The sequence below is a fragment of the Microtus oregoni genome, unplaced genomic scaffold (assembly GCF_018167655.1).
Source record: "Microtus oregoni isolate MIOR12 unplaced genomic scaffold, Mior012 000024F_ref0000369, whole genome shotgun sequence".
Taxonomy (NCBI): domain Eukaryota; kingdom Metazoa; phylum Chordata; class Mammalia; order Rodentia; family Cricetidae; genus Microtus; species Microtus oregoni.
This window is the reverse complement of record NW_024543083.1, coordinates 12323604-12344163: the sequence shown is the minus strand read 5'-3', so window position 1 is coordinate 12344163 and position 20560 is coordinate 12323604. Positions and strand designations below refer to the sequence as shown.

Sequence of the window (20560 nt, the reverse complement as noted above, 5' to 3'; positions counted from 1 at the left end):
CTTTTGATACAGCCTCCCAAGTGCTGGGATTGCAAGTATGAGCTACTATGCCTGGCTCTTAGCTTTCTAAAATTTGAAACGATGACAACCATCTAATTAGTTATCTATTTGCTGATAAAATAGTAGTAACTGGGGCTGGAGGGGTGGCTCAGGGATAAGGAACACTGGCTGCTTTTCCAGAGGTACCCAGGTTCGATTCCCAGGAGTCACATGGTAGCTTACAACCATCTGCAACTCTAGTTCCAGGAGATCTGATAACTATTTCTTGCTTCTGCAGGCACCAGGCAAAAGTGTATATGGGCATTTGCAAACAAAACATCCACACACATGAAACTATTTAAAAAATGATAGTGATAATATCTTGAAATTTTATATTTTTGCATATATGTGGTGTACATGTATATAATATGCATGTTTTCACGTATGTGCGTACTTGTATGCAGGCACACGTGGCAACCAGAGGTTGATGTCAGATGTCTTCCTGCATTTCTCTCCACCTTATATATTGAGACAGGTCTCTCATTTGAACCCAGAGTTTAAGCATTTGGCTAATACAGCTAACTGACTTGCTCTAGAGATCCCTGTCTATACTTTCCTAGAGCTGGGATTACAGGCAGGCCACCATGCCTGCCTTGCTTTTATGAGCGGATTGGGGATCTAAAGTTTAGTCCATATGCAGTAGTAAGTGCATTACCCACTGAGCCTCACCTTTCAAAGTCTCAATCTTTTATGTATGTATATATGAATTATTTATTCAGTTTTTCAAGACAGAGTTTCTCTGTGTAGTCCTGGCTGACGTGGAACTTGCTCTATAGATCCTCCTGCTTCTGCCATCTGCGTGCTGGGATTAAAGCAGTGTTCTACCCCAACACCCTTCCCTAGCTAAAATCTCTAACTTTGAAATGAAAACTTTTGGGGCTATAGAGATGACTCAGTGGTTAAGAACACTTTTGCAGAGGATCAGAGTTCAGTCTCCAGAAGCCATTTCCAGAAATTCAGAACCATCCATAGCTGCGGCTCTGGGTGGTGGGTGTTCTTTTCTGGACTGTCAACAGTATTTGCATATAATTAAAAATAAATCTTTAAAATAGTTGTTCCCCTTCATATTAATAAATGTAAAACCACATCATAACCTTTGTTCTTCAAAGAATGGAAGAAATTTGAAGTATTTTAGGTAGAGGTGCTTATTCATTCTTGGAACTTTAGAAATATAGAATCTTTAAAATCGTGTATATTATATAAGTGCTATTTTTGTAATCTTTTCTTAATTTATTAACGTCTATTCAAAGTACTTGTAATGATTTGCATCTATGTAAGAGCTGCAGTTTGTTTTTTCACTTTGCTTCCAGATCTTTTGTAGTTTTGCACATCAGGGATTGCTCTGTGGTCTAACTTTTTATTTCTGTAGATTCCAAGCAGCTGTAGTCTAAATGAAATAGTTAAAGAAGAGACTATTGCTCAGATATTTCCTTAGATAATGGTTTTTGGCCTCTTTTCACGTTTCAGCCAGAAACAGTTGCCCTTTCAGTAAGCTGTTGTGCATATGGGCAAAAACCCTAAAATCTATGTGTGCACACATACACACACTTGAGTTTCTTGTATGTTTATATAAATAAGTACACAGATAAAATCTCTTAAAGGCATGTGAATTAAATTCTGGGTTTTTTGTTTGTTTGTTTGTTTGTTTGAGAGATGGGCTTTCTTGTATCCTATGTTTCTTGTATTCAAATTCAGTATATATAAAGCTGAGGATATCCTTGACATTTTCTGATGCTCCCATCTTCATCCCGCTGGTATTGCTATTACAGGTGTGTATTACTGTGTCTGGTAAACAGGAGCCTTCTGAACCCTGGACTCAGCACTCAACTAGCACTCAACTGAGCTACATTCTCAGCCTCATGAATTTCAAGTTCTTGATGCTACTTTATTTCTTGTTTTCTTTCTTTAAGATTAGGAAATTCATTGGTAGAAACAGATGTAAGAATAGGTGGCCTTTTCTTCCAAACTTTACAATCATGCTTGTGTCCAAAGACAGTAGTAGATATTTGTGTGTTTTAAAGGTAGAGGTGTGGAATCTTTATTTTTTTGAGGGGTGGAGGTTGAAACAGAGTTTCTCTGTGTAACAGCTCTACCTGTCCTGGAACTCACTCTGTAGGCCAGGCTGGTCTCAAACACACAGAGATCCACCTGTCTCTGCCTCCTGAGTGATGGGATTAAAGGCATGTGCCACCACTTCCCGGTAAGGTGAGGAATCTTAAACTGACCTTGCGATGAACTGATCTTTGGATTTGTTTTTTTTTTTTTTGTTTCGTTTTGTTTTGTTTTTCTATTAGAAACTTGTGCCATTAACTGATTATGAGGTTGGTGTTTTGTTTCATTTTCCTGCAAGAAACTTTTTGCTTTAATGCCTTAGCTCACCTATATGTAAAATCAGTGCTGGATCAGGTAGTTTTCGTTTTTCTCCTAGTGTCCTTGAATGTATTGAATATATTATGGCAAGAGGGGTGTGTGTGTGCTGCTGGATGGTGACCTTTAGCATGTACGCAAGCTTTCTACCAGTGAGTGAAAGCCACAGCTGTGGTGTTATTTTGTGAGTGTAGTGGGGGTAGCGCTCACTTTGTGGTTTCTTCTCTAGTCCTTATTATGCTTGTTTTATTTTTAAATTAGATCGTCTCATAAAGGACAACCTTGAAGTTCTATGTCTTTTAATCCTATGAAAACTGCCTTTTAGTAGCTTGTTTGCAATCTACACTCAAAAGATAGATTTTAGTAATCTCAACCAAACCATCCATAGGAAATAGAGAGGGATGAGTGGAGAGAGAGAAAGAGAGAGAGAGGAGGGGAGGGCAGGTAAGCAGACAGTGGGTGAATAACTGATTTTTGCTATGTAGCCCAGGCTGCCCTCGCATTCCTAATCCTCCTGCTTTAGCCACTCAAGTGTCAGGGATTTCAGGGACGCACCACTACAACTGGTAGACAGGTACCTTTGGATGGTTTGGGTGCTGTCTTCAGCATGGAAACAGACTTATCTCTAAAGAATCATAGCTATCTGATCAAAATAACAATAAAACCCAAAACACTGCTGTCTATCTGTACCAATAGTACTCAAATAGCTCTAGTCTCTTGCTAAGAGGAGGGTGGTTGGTCGTGAGTGGCCCCTCAGTGTTAACCCTGCACAGATCAACTAGCCATTGGTTATTTATTTGTTTTATTTATTTATGCTTTTGTAAACTTCATTAGACATAATTGGACAAATGTGGACATAGTCATTACAGTTTTCTAAGAAAGATAGCAGAAACCTTAGTCTAAGTCCTTGACATTCTAACTTTATACCATGTAGCTGTATTATTTTCATAAAGGGTTTATTAATGCCTTTTTATTTTTTGTTGTTGTTGTTAAGATATTAGTGAGTAGTTTCACAACCAAGAATTTAATCCCTTCAGGCATTGTAGACCCCCAAAACCTTAGCTAACTTTTGCACAATCCTTAATGATGAAGTATAAGAACAACAACCAAATAAAGACACTCCAAAGAGAGAAAACAAGTGAACATTTAACATTGACTCGTTCCCTTGAAATCCCCTTCTTTATCACCGAATACTTAAGATGCCCACAACAGAACTAGTACAGTGAAAACTGTCCTCATCGCTCGGTTTAAAATTAAGATGTAGCTAGGTGGGTATAGTGTCACGTGCTACAGTCCCAGACCTCCGAAGGTGGAGGCCAGCCTGGGCTGCATGAGACCCTGACTTGAAGTTACAGCTCAGAGAGACCCTTCCTGCCTCCCTGTTCCAGTGTCCTTGCTCCTCAACCTGAGTATCGCTCCACACACTGGTATACTAACAGAGGACTCCAACATACGGCTTTCATTTGGTCTTATGTTCAGAAAACCTCTCATCTCATTCACTAAAAACATACCCAATGAGTACACCAGTTCTAAACTATAGAGTGTTTTCATATTATTTGTGTTATGTCTCACTGTAGTTATTATGAATATGCTTGTCTCTTCCACTGTGCTGTGAAGTTTTATATATTAGCAATCAATAAGTTTTGTGGATTTTCTTATGAGGATATCAATCATTCTGTCTTACCTTATGATCATTAACTGTCCTCTATTTAAGTACTTTATAAGCATGAGCTATTTATGGTGTGTGTGGCTCTCGAGAACTCTGCTGTTTGTTAGTCGTGGGAAGAGCTAGTTATATTGTGTGCTTGTCAGTTTTCTTTCACATTTTTTTGTAATTTCATGCACATGCTTTAAATTATCAAAGTAATGGTTCTTTTTGTATTCTCTTTTAGATATTGCTATATGGAGACTTGCCAAAAAATAAAGAAAATGTAATATATTTAGCAAATCATCAAAGCACGGGTATGTATTTTATTTGCATGAAATTTGGGGTTTTCTACAGATGGTAAATGAGCATTAAAATATACATACATATGTTTTAGAGACCAAATCTCATGTAACCCAGAATGGCCTTATACTCTAAATAGCTGAGGATGATTTTAAGCTTGGGGTACACCTGCCTTCACCTCCCGAGCATAGGGGTTATAGGTCTTTCGTACACCTGGCTTAGGTGGTGCTGGGGGTTAATTATGTGTGTGTGTCTCTGTGGGTTAGACCATGTGAGTGCACTTGCGTGTGGATGCCAGAAGAGAGCATCAGATCTGCCCCACAACTTTAGTTATAGGTGATTATTAGCTGCCTGTGTGGGTATGGGAAACTAAACTGTAAGACAAATATGTACTCTCAGCCCTGGCTTCAGCCTTAAAAATATTAATCTTTTATATTTAAACAAAGTGAGTTTTGGTTTTTTTTTTTGGTTGTTGTTAACATATGAATTTTCTGTAGATATTGTGTCTGGCTGTGAAATTTTATTTTACTTTTTTTGGTAAAGTCAATAATGTGAAAGGTATGGATTTTTTCTAGGCTTCTCTTTTGCATAGAATAGGTAATTTCTTCTCCCCATTTCCTTTAGTTTTTCTGCTTGTAAGTTGTGTTTCTAGACATGGAATTGGTGGATCCAAGTGTATACATTTTAATTATTAATTCTTTGTCTAGGCTTTTATTTACTTTGAGACATATTCTTACTATGTTGCCCAGGTTGACCTCAAACTCACAATTCTCCTCCTCAGTCTCTGAAGTAATAGATTGCAGTTGTATGCCACTACTGTTTGCACTTTATATATTTTTTTTAAATATATTTATTTATTTATTTATTATGTATACAATAGTCTATCTGTGTGTATGCCTGCAGGCCAGAAGAGGGCACCAGACCTTATTACAGATGGTTGTGGGCCACCATATGGGTGCTGGGAATTGAACTCAGGACCTTTGGAAGAGCAGGCAATGCTCTTAACCACTGAGCCATCTCTCCAGCCCTGCACTTTATATTTTTGATTATTAAGTCGCTTATTGATGTGCTGGTGTGTGACCACTCATTTCCTGGACGCAGTGCTGTGTTATAATTAGCTCGCACATCTGCAGTTCCTGTTGCCTCTTCAGTCCTGGTGGTTTAATTTCCATCGGAGAAGACAAAGACTAGTTTCCAGAATAGAACTTTATTTACTTTCAGTCAGGTCAGATATTTAAAAGTGTGTATTTTTAAGTAATTATCAATAAATTGTGATATACATTGAGTCCTGCAGTCCTTTCATGAAGTTCCTCAACATGGGGCGTTTGACAGGTGCAAAGGATCCAGTGATTGGCTAGAGTGTGCTTTATAGCTCCAATAATTCACTTCCTCCAAATCCCACTTCATGAATGTTTCAAACCCATGGCTGCTTTGGATACATACCTTCTATGTTTCATTTTTATTGCTTTGAGAAGTACAGTACCTAGAAGCCTAAAGCTAAAACCACAAACAATGCTAATATTCTGAATGGAAAGTCACTTGTGCCTATGGCCTTATTTCCCGCCCATCAACCATCTTGTCAGGATTTTGTTGCTTTTATACTCCTTGTGCCATAAACAGTGCAGAGATAAAGGAATTGAAATGAGTTTTTCTTTGTTTGGTACATTGGTAAATTTATTCAGATTGATTGGACAGTGGCTGAAGCTCCAAAGCTTGATATCAAATATATTATCTTGGATCATGTTTATGAGAATGGCTCAGACTCTGCATTTGACTTTGAGCAAAACCAAAGACAGCTCAGGATGACTGTCTGCTTCTAATTGGCCTGTTCAGACATGCTGACCTTTTTCATCACAGTCTGGCCTCTTGTTGTGGAGGGGAGATTCTACCTGGCTCAGATATTCAAATGTCCCGAGAACAGGGCATGGGCCATGACAACATCCAGTGTTCCACCTCGCCTTTTCTGTTAATCAGAGGTTGCTCCCATGCAGATTTCTTTCAGCTTCTTTCTTCCGAATAACCTTTTCCTAATGGAACTGCAGTCTTACCAGAGACATGTGAAACCACATAGTCCAGCACTCCTGGGGGCCATGCAGTAACAGGTGTGCTAAGGAGGGAGCTGCAGCTGCCATTTCACTGTTGTCCATGCTGGCCTCTATGGGTATTCCTTTAGAGCAGACCTCAGGAAAAGCATTGTAAGTGAGCAGCAGATAAAAGTCCTACTTGGTGTTTGGAATTTGAAGGTAACCTGGGAAGCAAGAGATCCAAGCCAGGCCATACTGACTAAGCTAGTTCCTTTCTTAGTCTAGAGGAACATTTCCCCCACCCCACCTCCAAGAGACTGCTCTAGGACTGATGCCTGATAACAGCCAACATTTGGGGGTTGAGAATGTTGTGGTCTGAGGCTCTGAATCAACCAAGCAGACACAAGAGGTTACTGCAAGGCAAGCTTTAATATAGGGCAGCACAAAAGAAGTGGGGAAGGAGAGGGTCTGATTAGTTGAGGCTGAAGATTGGGGAGCTGAACTGCTATGCTGAATGTCAGCTGAAGCAAGTATTTAAACACAGCAATCACAAACTTTTGTTGCCAAGTTACAGCTGCAATTTTCACCAATCAGGATTTAGAGATTAGGGATTCCCTTGAGGTTTCATCATTGTCAATTGTCAGACAATACAAGCTTTTCAGTCCAACCAGTCAGGTTCATTTGTTCCTTCTGTTGTTAAGAACAGCCATAACGTTTTTAGAGAACCAAAGATAGATAATGACTGTTTCTATGGATTAGGAATGAGGTGGGTCAGCTATTGAAAGGTTCCCAGTTCCCCTAGGCCTAGGGAACCTGAACTTTGTTTCACCCTTCAGGTAAAATGGATTCTGAAGTCAGAATGGCAGTACCAAGGACAAGGTGATTTTTTTTCTTCTTTCTAACAAGAACACCTCCCTCCCTAACAGGGTTTCTCTGTAGCTCTGACTGACCTGGAACTCATTCTACACACCAAGGTGGCCTCGAACTCACAGAGATCCACCTGTCTCTGCCTCCAAAGTGGTAGGATTAAAGGCTTGTGCCACCACCGCTCAGCAAATACTCTTTTTTTTTGGTCAACTTGAAAATAGTGCCAGAGTGCTTTGCATGTTAGGCAAGAACTCTGCTGAGTCACACATACAGGAACCACAAACTAAGGCTACATTTTGAGCACCCCTAAAAAGCCCACAATTTGGGAACATACCAGTGGGATGACTTTGAATTGCATTAGAATTGCATGTTAGTCTGTGTATGATGGAGAAAGGTGTAGAGTCTGCTCTGAGAAAACTGCACCTGTAAGAATTTGCATGTAATTCTAGGTTTGCAGAGGCTTTGAGAGCTCAGCCACCCAGTGTGGGTTGGTGTCTTTAGGAAAAGAGAATCTAAGAATGTTGGTCCAGCCTTGCACACGCTCACCTAGCACTTGCTGGCCTGATGCTCATGTAGAGTTGGCATTTCCATTTGTCTCTCAGCTACTGCTTTTATTTGATGTCCTACTGTCTCTACATCCTTACTTAAGGAAACTTTTGATCCTCCCCCTCCCTTTTGTCTGCTTTTGACATTGTTTACCTTTTTTTTTTGTTTTGTTTTTCGAGACAGGGTTTCTCTGTGGTTTTGGAGCCTGTCCTGGAACTAGCTCTTGTAGACCAGGCTGGTCTCGAACTCACAGAGATCCGCCTGCCTCTGCCTCCCGAGTGCTGGGATTAAAGGCGTGCGCCACCACCGCCTGGCTCATTGTTTACCTTTTAAACTTCATTACTGCTCATTTAGTTTAGATGGCAGTTTCTTGACTAATACTATGGTTGAGTGGATGGTCATAAACACCTGTGGGTTTGTTTGGGAGACCCTGTGTTTGTATGCTCCTGCTGTAGACTGTGCCAGCGGGCAGAGTACTTGGGTTCTCTGAGCCTGTGGATTAGGTGTGACTGATACCTACTGATTGGCTTTACGGGAATGTACAAATAGTTACATTTATAATTCCAGTAGAGTGCCTGGCACATGGGTGGCATTTAGCAGTAGTGTGGATGGTGGTGGGTATAACACAGTGCTGGATTATGGGCATAAGCTCTTATATGCCATATTTTGTATGTAACCCTAAGAATTAGAAATGAATGAGACACAACTACACAGATGAGGAGAATAAGATTTATTTTTTGTTCTCTCTTCAAGAAAATGCTTCTTAAGGGAAGCATGATTCTACTTATCTAGATCACTACTGAAGAATCCTAACTTAACCAAATTAAATTATTTTTGCTAGGACATAAAATGTAAATATTTATGTGAATGTAATTCCCTTCTATATTTTAATCCAGTGTTATTTCTGAAGCCTCAGTGTGAATAGACATGGTGAATCAATCTATGCTATATCATCTGATATATCATGATATATCATCTATATCATGTTACATTTTTATTTGGCCCCAGCTGACCTGAAGCTTGCCTTGTAGACCAGGCTGGTCTTGAACTCACAGAGATTTGCCTGCCTCAGCCTCCCCAGCTCTGAGATTAAAGGAATTGCCACCATGCCCAACTTGTAAATTACTTAAGTGTTTTTACTAAAGTTTTCAAATTTAAAGTCATGGTTTAGGGCAATTTATCTTGTACACATGACTTATTTTGAAATATTTGTATAGTCTCTTAATAGTTCTTAGAAGGTGAACCAGAGTCCACAATATAACTGCTTACTTAAATATAAAAATGGGTTTATTATTCCCTAAGCTATAAAAAAAATATCAGGAGAAGATGTCGAATTTGGCTTTTAGCTGTTTATCTCATTTAAATCCAGTATATACACTGGCAAGGAAATGCCGTTGATTAGTGTTTCTCAACCTGTGGGTTGTGACCCATTTGGGGTTGCATATCAGGTATTTACATTATGAATCATAGCAGTAGCAAAATTATAGTCGTAACATAGCAGTGAAATAATTTTATAGTTGGGGTCACCACAACATGAGGAACCATGTTAAAGGGTCACAGCATAGGCCCGTTGAGAACTGCTGCCATAGAGCCTTCACAGAGTAAGTTCTCCGTGCTTATGTAGACAATACATTAAGTATTCTTCTCACAGGCTTGGTTATATTTTCAAGATATAACTAGAAATAACTTTTATAATCCCTAACTTAAAAATATTTAATTAAGACTTTTCTTGAAAGTTGATTATTCATTTAAAGGGATAAAATCTTAGGATATTCCATTTGTATTTGCATTAGGAAAGAATTTTAAATTATCAAGAATTATACCAGGTTGTAGAAAAGTGCCCCATCTTGATAAGATTTTAAATTCCATGCTTTATAATATTTCCTATAGTTTGCCACCCCCCCCCCCCACACACACACACTTTCTTTCATGCTGCGATAGAGCCCAGGGCCACACACAGGATTAGCACTTACTCCATTGTTACATCTCCAGGCCTTTTTATTTCTTATTTTGAAGCATAGTCTCGCTAAGTTATCTTGGTGGGCCTTGAGTTCATGATCCTTCTGCTTCAGTCTTCCAAATAGCTAGGACTGCAGACCTGCACTGTTGGACTGACTGGAATCGTTTGTTGCTTTAAATGAAATATTGTCTCCTCTAATTGACTCCTTTTGGTCTCATTTTGATGGCCCCGAATACACTTCATTTCAGATTCTCAGCAACATCCTTGTTGTATACCCTTGAATTCCTCTAAATCCCAGCAGACTTTTCCTTACCTATCACCTTGATGTTTCCATTCTCGAGGAGTTAGCCATTTAATGGTCCCAGCAGCCAGTTAGTCTTGTCTTAAATTTTTCCGCCTTTTAGGACACTTTCTTATTTTTCTTTATTTATTTCACCTGAGAAAGTTTTACGTGACCCCCCCAAGTATATAGTGTAATATGGCCAACATTTACTAATAAATAGTAGAACGATTTATTTTTAAATACATATAATTTTAGCATTTGTTAAAGATGAAAGGCATCCTGCATATTAATGATATGGGTGAATTGTATATAAGGAATTAGTTGACTTTGGCTGAGTATTTGATACTACAGGATGTAGACCATTCCAGTGTTTTCAGAATTCATCAGGATTGATTTTGTAGTTGTTATTGCTGAGAATGTTTCCATAATACACAGTACAACACGCACAATATGTTTAGTGCCATTTCAGAAATTGTTTGAAATGCCATTCTATTACTAGGCCAAAATTCGTTTAGTGAAACTCAATTCTTTAAAAACAATTAAACAAGTTTTTAAAATCAAACATTCAAATGCAGTATAATTGAAAGATATACTAGTTTGGTACTTACAGTCTGAGGAATGGTAGTGGTGAAATATTAAATATTTTCTGTAATTAAGCCATTATATTTTTTTTTGTCAGCAGGCAACTGTGTATGTGTCTGTTTGTCTGTCTCTCTATTAAATGCACTACACTCAATATTCTACTGGTCTTGAGTCTGAGTCATGTTTCTGGCACCATTGGTTGGCGTTGCATGGTGTGACAGCATGCGTGGTAAGAATCACATGTGTCTCGTGTTCAGAACGAAAGCCGCAGTGGTACTGCACATTACAGCGTCGGGAGAGATGCCAGAGACACCTGGTTCATTGTGCATTTGATTTTGAATTAATTTTTGGTCATTGTTAAAAAAAAAAACAACTTTTATTCCCAAAGTTTTTTCAACCCCTACAATCAGTTATTTGAACCCTATGGGTATGCAACCCACAGTTTCAAAAGCTGAGAAATAAGGAGTGCATATCTACCCAGCACTGTTGTAAGTCACATGAGATCCTCATTACAATTGCACACTGCATCTAGGAAACCACTAGTGAAGATGCAGTGTGGTAGCCTCCTGTCAGACCTTGTGTGTGTAGAATATTTAGCTGCACTTGTTTCATTTGCCATTTTTGTTTATAATTTCCCATTCTTCGTTAAAAGAGAAATATTTCTGATTTTTAGCCTTAATTAAAAGTGACTTTATTCTTTGTATATTCTGTTGTTGGATTACTTAATATTTTGAATGTTTTTAAACATTTGTTTTTTATTTTTATGTGGATGTGTGAGTCCCTGCATATATATTTGCGCCATATATATGCTTGATACACTTGGAACTCAGAGGAGGGCGTCACATCCCCTGGAGCTGGAGTTAGAGGCAGAGCCACTGTATGGGTACCAGACCTGTGTCCTCTGCAAGAGTAGCAGTGTCCTTAACCACTGAGCAAAATCTCACCAGCCGTATGTAAAAAATAGCTTTTGTGTTTTATTCCTGAAATAAAAGGCCTTTTAAGAAATGGGAAAAGATAACTTCTTTTTGACTTAAGGTTTATTTATGTATTTTTAATGTGTCTGGAGTTGGCTTTGTTTTAAGCATTTTAATCGTATTTTCTTTTTAAAAATTAAAAACAAAAAAGTATTTTAAGACAGATCTTACTGTGTTGCCCTACTTGGCCTGAACTTGCTGTGTAGACAGACTGGCTTTGAGCTTGTATCCTTCTGCCTCTGACTCCAGTCATGTTTTCAATTATTTTGTGAAGACAGTGCTATGAGGAAGAGTTTTTGTTTCTGCGAGGGGAAGGCTGGAGTTGACTTTGGCTAGTACTGACTGGGTTCTGTCTTACAGTTGACTGGATTATTGCAGACATGCTGGCTGCCCGACAGAATGCCCTTGGACATGTGCGCTATGTGCTGAAAGACAGGTTAAAATGGATTCCATTGTATGGGTTTTACTTTGCTCAGGTAACCTTTGTCTTTGCTCTTTTATTTCAAATTAAACACAATTTAGTGAAAATATATCTGATTTTCTTTGTTTTATGTATGGTACTAGTGGATGGACATGGGGCCTCGTGCATACTAGGCAGATAGCCTTCTACTGAGTTACAGCCTCAATACAGATGTTTTTAAAATGATTTTTAATGGCTTGTTTTAAATTTAAGTATTTTTATTTAGAATTTTGTGTGTGCGCACGTGCATGCTTGCGTGCATATATTAATGCATGTGGAGGTCAGGACGATTTTTGGCACAACTGTCAGTGCTCAGTCACTCTTTGTTTGAGACAGTCTCCTAGACAGACCTTTGCTGTGTCGGCCAGGCTAGCCAGCCAGTTAGCCCCAACTACCTGTCTACCGCCTTGCCATTACTGAGATTAAAAGTGTGAACTGCTGTGCCCAGACAAGTGCTTTCCCAACTAAGCTATCTCTGCAGTTCTCATTCTTAATGGAGACTCTACATGTCTGCTTTTCCAGATAGTTAAATGAAATAGCAGAAAGACAAATACCTAGACACCAAATAGGAAATTAAAAGGCATAGAATTTGACAATCAGTTATGTTAATAAATTGATTCAAGGGGCTGGAGACATGGCTCAGCAGTCAAAGGCACTGGCTGTTCTTCCAGAGAACATGAATCCAATTCCCAGCACCCACATAGCAGCTTACAGCTGTCTGTGACTCCAGTTTCAGAGGATCTGACACGCACACACAGGCATGCATGAAGGCAAAAGCACTAATGCATATAAAACAAAAATAAATTATTTTTAAAAAGCTTAAAAATTGATTCAAATGTGATCTTTAGGAAATAAAACCAGAAACTGAGCTCAGTAAAAGAATGTGTTTCTCACAGTTAAGAAGGCTGAAGTCTCCTCAAGATCAGGGTGTGTGTAGTGCTGCTTTCTCCCAAGACCCACATTTTTGACTTGCAGACTTGCCTTCTCCTTGTGTTCTGAGCTGGCCTTCTCTCCACATATGCACATTCTAGCAGGGCCTTAGCTAGTGTATTTCACTTAACTGTAATTATTTTCTTAAGGACCTTATTTCCATATACAGTTGCTGTGAAACTTTGGGCTTCAATATAAGATTTTGGGGGAACAAAATGTAGTCTGTAATGTCACATGAATCTCTGTAGCTGAGTCCATATTTTAATTCCCTAAAGGTTGTAAGTGTAGACTTTTCTTAAAATTATTTTTAATGCCCTTCTATTTTGGCCAGTAACCAGCTTGCTTGCTTACTTACTTCCTTTCTTCATTCCTCCTTCTCTCTTTCTCTCCTTTCCTTCCTTCCTTCCTTCCTTCCTCTCTCTTTCTTTTACTTCCTTCCTTCTCTCTCTTTCTCCTTCCTGCCTTCTGTCCTTCCGTCCTTCTTTCCTTCCTTTCAATTTATTCTGTGTGGCTGACTGTCTTCTATATATATATATTTCTGGTGCTTTGTCCATATTTTAATTTCCAAAGATTATAAGTGTAGATATTTTTTTTAAAAAAAAATTTATGCTCTTTCCTCCTGGCCAGTGGCCTCTTTTATTTATTTATTTATTATTTTTAATTTACTTTATGTGGTTGGGTGTCTTGTATATATGTATTCTTTGTGATCATGGAGGTCAGAAGAAGATGCTAGATCCTCTGCAACTGGGTTAGAGATAGTTGTAACCATATGGTGCTGGGAACTGAATCCAGGTCCTCTGAAGGAGCAGCAAGTGCTCTTATCCATTGAGCCATCTTTCTAGTCCTGGGAGTGTGGACATTTTAAAGATACTTTTAATTAACTTTGTTTGAAATCAGTGAGTTAAGATCCATCACAAAAAGTTGTTGAATTAAATCTTTTAAAGAAAGAAAATTTTAACTCCTGACAAAATTGTGTATTTTTTCAGCACAGTGCAACACACAGTCTTATTCAGGTTCTGTAGAAATAGAATTTTCTGTAATCGGAGACTGTTCTATGGTTTCCTGGCCACCCAGACCTGAATAATCACATAAAAACTTCATTAATTGCAGCACTGTTTGGCCAACAATTTAGCCATATTTTTAGCTAGCTCTTATATCTTAAAGGAACCCATTTCTTTTAATCTGTGTATCACCACGAGGCTGTGGCTTACCAGAAAGGTTCTGACGTCTTTTCCTTCAGCAGCTACATGGCATCTCCCTGACTCCACCTTCTTTCTCTCTGCATTCAGTTTAGTTTTTCCTCCTAGCTCTATTCTGCCCTGCAATAGGTCAAAGCAGCTTCTTTATTAACCAATGGTAATAAAACATATTCACAGATACAGAGGGGACTCCCACATAATTTTTTGTGGAATTGTATAGATGGTGATACTTAAATATTAACTGTAGCTTAAGTTCTGAAATGTAGGTTTATTCCTTACTCGTTGGGAGTAAAGTTGCCTTTTTGATGACTATGACAATTAGTTATTTAAAGAGTAATTGCTTCTTTTTCTTTTTTATGTACCAGCATGGAGGAATTTATGTAAAACGAAGTGCCAAATTTAATGAGAAAGAAATGAGAAACATGCTTCAGAGCTACGTGAATGCAGGAACACCAGTAAGCGTGCCTGTTTCCATTCCTCAACTCAGTTTGCTATTTAAGTACTTAAAATCTCAGTCATTTAAAAAACATATTACCACATGTGGAATAACTCATTCAGAGTTTTGTTGAGATAAACTGTCCTCTTAGCTGTCAGGAAATATTGCTACTAATGATTTTAAGCTTTTTTCCTAGTGTTTTGGGGTTCTTTCTTTCTTTTTTTTTTTTTTTTTATAGCCTTGATTGTCTTGGAACTTGCTCTGTAGACCAGGCTGAACTCGAACTCAGAGATCTGCCTGTGTCTGACTCTCAAGTGCTGGGATTAAAGGCATGTGCCACCATTATTTTTAATAAAGAGGGGAAGAAAAATATTATGAATATAGAGGAGGTACAAAAAGAGAATCATGATTTTCTACTGGAATGGTTGGCCTTATTTTTTTTTAATGGCTTTCTTTTTGCTTTGTTGGGTTTTTTTATCTTATACTTTTTTAATTGATTTTTATTGAGCTCTTTATTTTTCTCTGCTCCTTGCCTCTTCTCTCCCATTCAACCCTCTCCCATGGTCCTCATGCTCCCAATTTATTCAGGAGATCTTGTCTTTTTCTACTTCCCATGTAGATTAGATCCATGTATGTCTCTCTTAGTGTCCTCGTTGTTGTCTAGGTTCTCTGGAATTGTGATTTGTAGGCTAGTTTTCTTTGGTTTATGTTTAAAAACCACTTATGAGTGAGTATATATGATCATTGTCTTTCTGGGTCTGTGTTACCTCACTCAAAATGATATTTTATAGCTCTATCCATTTGCCTGCAAATTTCAAGATGTCATTTTTTTATGCTATGTAGTAAGTATAAATGTACTACATTTACCTTATCCATTCTTCGGTCGAGGGGCATTTAGGTTGTTTCCAGGTTCTGGCTATGAAAAACAATGCTGCTCTGAACATAGTTGGGCACATGTCCTTGTGGCACAATTGAGCATCCTTTGGATATATACCCAAAAGTGGTATTGCTGGGTCTTGAGGAAGGTTGTTTCCTAATTTTCTGGGAAATTGGGTTGTCCTTATTTATATAGTATAACAGGCAAACTTAGAAAAAGATTGTTGAAATAAGATTTGAAACTAGCCCAACCTTGGCCACTGCCCTAGGAACACTTATTTTGCCTGCTTCTTTTTTAATTTATTCTTCTCTCATACAACATATCCCTAACTGCAGTTCGCCTCCCTCAACTCCTCCCAGTTACCTCCCACCACACACACACTCCTCCCCATCCCCCCAATCCATTCCTTTTCTGTTTCTTTTTCAAAAAGATCAGGCCTCTCAGGGATACCAGCTGAACATAGCAAAACAAGATACAATAAAACTAGGCACAGTCTCTCGTATCAAGGCTGGGTGAAGCTAGTAGGAAGAAAAGGGTCCCAAGAGCAGACAGAAGAATGAGACACCCCCATCTCCACTGTTAGAAGTCCCAGAAAAACACCAAGCCATCAACCATAACATATATAGAGGACCTAGTGCAGACCCATGCAGGCTCTGTCTCACTTTCTGCATACTACCATAAGCTAGGAAGTCCCAATATGTGTGTTTACCCAACTTATGGACAGACCCAGTTGGCCTCATTCCTAGCTAGGTAACCTGGACTCCTTCTCAAAACCATTCCATCCATCAAGACTGAGTTCCTTTTCCAAACACACACCAGATTCTGCCCATCTGAGGACTCTTTTCCCATAATTTGTAGGACTGACTGCCTCTCAGCAGGGAGGGCCATTAGACCTATACCTGAATCTCCTTCCACCCTCACCAACGTCTTGGGGACATGCTCACATGCCTCTGTGGGTCAGTTTCATTTATAGTAGGGAATGTAATTTGCCTTGCTAACACTTAACATATGAAGAGCCCTTGCTTGCCCTCATATTTAACTGGGGAAGATAATCTACTCACCAACTCCACTCTGTGCAACCCAGACAACTCTACCCAGTTCATTTGTTCTTCTAAATCAACAGTTCTAGCCTGAATGCTAGACTCTGTGCCCAAGCCTAGTCCCATCTGTCTTGTCCAGAATAACCCTAACCTTCAGGATTAGATGAGGATCCACATCCTGTTCACCAACTCAGTTCCCTTTGTCTGTCTGACTTTATCTCTTCTATGCCATGCCCATTGTTCAGGCTCAATCCTCCTTCACATACTGTGGGCTTTCCCAGCTTCCTTCATCCATACCAAATACAGAAATAACAAAAGAGGTCCACATGCCCAGGTCACATCACATAAACAAAAACATGTGTGGTAGTTTGCAAGACAGTCTCCCCTTGAGGCTCAGATACTTGAATACTTGGTTCTCATGTAGTCGTTGCTGATTGGATCAGTTTAGAAAGCATGGTTTTTCCGGAGTCAGTATATAACTGGGAAAGGACTTTGAGATTTAAAAGCCCCACACTGTTCCCAGTTAAAACTCTGCTACCTGCTCAAAGTTGAGGATGCGAGTTCTCACTCTTCCTGATGCCATATCTCCTGTCTGCTTCCACAATTCCCTATCATGTTAGACCCTTTTTCCCCTGGAATCCTAAACCCAAACAAACAACAACAAATTTGGCAGTAATGATGAATTCTAAAGAGTCTTCTCTGGTTGAGCAAAAACTAATGTATTTTGCATGGGCACTGTATTACTTTCTCATAGGTATGACCAAATACCTGACAGAAAGCAATGTAAAGGAAGAAGGGTGTCTTTTGATGTGTGGTTTGACAGTATCATGACTGAGAAGCATGGCGACATAGCTGTGGCAGCAAGAACATGAGGCTGCTTGCTCAGATCTCTGTAGATCTGGGGACAGGGCAGGGAGCAGGGTCAGGCTATAAATCTCGGGATTCACTGCTCAGAGTTCTACTTCTTCCAGCGGGGCCCCATGTCTTGAAGGTTCCACAGGTTCCAGAATAGCACCTGCCGTCTGGAAACCAAATGTTGGCATTGCTGAGCCTGTGGTGGATACTTTACGTCCTAACAGGCACATTTCATCCCTAGTTCTGTAGGTTCATGGCTATCTTATAATACAAAATCCTTCTAGTCCAACTTCAGTAGTACCACTCTTTGTATTAATTTTCTGTATTACCCCCTCTCCTTAGTTAGTACCCTAGTTAAATTTCTAATAAGCAGCTTGAGAGAAGGCTTTATTTTGGCCTGTGCTTTGTTGGTATATTCCGTTGTGCAGAGGTGGTAATCCGATAGAGCTAAGGCCACCAGAGGATGAGCCTGTCCTGGAGCTCACTCTGTAGACCATGCTAACTCACAGAGATCCATCTGCTTCTGCCTCCCGAATGCTGGGATTAAAATGTGTGCTACCACTGCCTGATATAGATTTTTAAAGATTTGCTTTACCATAAACGTAGAGCTATGTTTTATTGTAGTCTATGTTGTGGTCAGCCTTACTTGAATCTCTGCATTTTGGTAACTTTGCTGAAAGTAAAGGTTTTTTGTAAATGAATACACATTTTCTCACCATGTGAAGATCTACTTCAACAGTCACAGTTTGAATTGCTACGTTAGTGGTTACAACAGTGGACTCACACAAACTAAAGTTTATTTATGCCCCACAGATGTATCTTGTGATTTTTCCAGAGGGAACGAGATATAATAGAACACAGACAAAAGTCCTTTCAGCCAGTCAGGCATTTGCTGCTCAACGGGGTAAGCAGAATTTTGACTATATTCAGAAAAGTACTTTTTAGGGATCTTTGTTTTCTTTAGGTTCTTCCTGGAGAATATGGGTTTTTTTTTTCTTTTTTAAGATTACTTATTTATGTATTTATTTATTATACAGTGTTCTGCCTGTATGTCAAAAGGGGGCGCCAGATCTCATTATAGATGGTTGTGAGCCACCATGTGTGGTTGCTGGAGATTGAACTCAGGACCTCTGAAAGAGCTGTCATTGCTCCTAACCTCTGAGGCATCTCTCCAGCCCGTGAGAATATGTGTTTCTTATAAGAACTGAATGAGAGAGTGTCTGAACTTTTACAGAGTTAAGTAGATTCTTAGTAATTTGTGTCGCAGAGGTTAGATTCACATGCTTGCTATGGCATATACTCCCACGCTGTGAACTGGAGATGAAAACAAGACAGAGTCAGTGCCAGAGCAAGTACTAGATAATCCACAAGGAGAGTTTGTTTATTCTTGTCTACTTTTTAGACAATTTTCTTTTTAAAATTATTTTTAAAATTAGTCCATAAAATACGGGTTCATTGTCACATTTTCATTCAAGTTCTTTGAGTATAGATCTAGGAGTTGGATAAATACACTTGGAAGAATCAGCTAGTTAATGACTTCAAATTTCAAGATAGTGTGTGCCAGAATTGAGAAGCACATGGTTGGGATCACAGTTCTTTCTGCATGAAGACTAGAGGAGGATATGCTTTTTGACATCCCAGAAGGATGGGAATTTCCTTCTGGGATGTCACAAAAGGCTAGGCTTTGTCTGATTTGTGGACATTGTTTGTGTGGTTGTGATAATTGGACACTGGAGGACTGGGTGCTAATAGGAACAGACAGGCATGTATGCATTTCTTCTTATATGTTGCTATCACTTCTAACCTGCTTTTTGGGCTTCCAGTTCTAATCGTTTAATAGAAATATTGGTTGAGCCAGAATTGGTAGTGCGTACCTATGAACCCAGTGCCTGGGATCTAAGGTCCGAGGCTTATTAATTTGAGGCCAGCCTGGGTCTGTCAAAAAATTAATAATCCTGGTTAAGGTAGCATGCGACCTGCAGGTCTGATGGGGTAATTCTATAAAGTCCTGAGATCGGATGGCCTCTAGTGGCAAAGAAGGACTTAGCTGACAAGAAAGTTTCTCAACTTGGTTGACTTTTCAGACTTTGGTACAAGTGTGTGGATAAATTACACTCCTCCTGCCCTGGGGACTGAAGTCAGATATGTGGTTGTGGGAATCGTTTTCTTTCCCACACCACCCTGCATTTTAAAAATTCTTCTGTAGACAGTCCCACCATACTGCAACTGTTCTTCCTTATGCAGCCGCTTTCCCTGGAGAGAGGCAGTAGAAACTTCCCTAGTCACTGTTCAGATTTCACAGCGAGACCTCGTGTTTCCTGTGAAATTGTCAGTACATACTCGAGTCAAGCAGAGAAAACAGCAGAAGAGAATGATGAGTTCTACTCCTAGAAAAAGTTGAGCGATTGGCAAGATGTCGTTGCCCTTTGTGTATCTTTCCTTTCGGGGCTTACCAAAGAGAAGGGTCCAAGTGAGTCATAAGCTTCCCGAGGCCAGCCTTTCCCAGCCTCCATCAGGGTGTCTCATTCATGTAGATGTTTAATGAATATTTGTTCAGTGCAGTTTGACCCAGTAAAGATGGAAATGCAAGAGAGCATTCTAAGCCCATAGCCAGCTCATAGATGTGACGTTAGGGCTTTAAACTTTTAATTCCTGTCTATTTGCGGTAGTTGATAAGTAATTTAGATGTTGAACTTAATGTATTCCTGATCATGACCACACTGAATCCTCCTGCTTTCTAGGCCTTCCAGTATTAAAACACGTGCTGACACCAAGGATAAAGGCAACTCATGTTGCTTTTGATTCTATGAAGAGTCATTTAGATGCAATTTACGATGTCACAGTAGTTTACGAAGGGAATGAGAAAGGGTCAGGAAAATACTCAAATACACCGTCCATGACTGGTAAGTCCATATTTCTGTGTATTAGAATCTGAGCAGTACATGGTACAGGTAAGATATAAACTCTTTTCTCTCTTTCTTCCTTTTTCAGTTAGTCAGTGCCTTTCTGTGGAAGAAGTATGGTGCTTGTATTTAGCTCTAGCCTCGAATTTGCAGTCCTCCTGATTCAGCCACCCTGTGTTAAGATTTTATAGCCCTGCAGCTGACCTTCCTTTATTTTACTTATTGGTGGTTACTAATGCATAGCATTTGAAATTTCACTCAGCGTTCTAA

General features: G+C 39.3%; 1 protein-coding gene across 1 annotated transcript in view; it reads left to right on the top strand.

Moving 5' to 3' along the window:
* Positions 1-20560, top strand: part of Agpat5 (1-acylglycerol-3-phosphate O-acyltransferase 5) — a 41750-nt gene that overhangs the window by 12981 nt on the left and 8209 nt on the right. The window contains exons 2-6 of the mRNA XM_041673789.1: positions 4299-4368; positions 11951-12066; positions 14545-14634; positions 18201-18291; positions 20129-20290. Coding sequence (XP_041529723.1) covers positions 4299-4368; positions 11951-12066; positions 14545-14634; positions 18201-18291; positions 20129-20290 — 529 coding nt within the window. The remainder of the gene's footprint in view (positions 1-4298; positions 4369-11950; positions 12067-14544; positions 14635-18200; positions 18292-20128; positions 20291-20560) is intronic.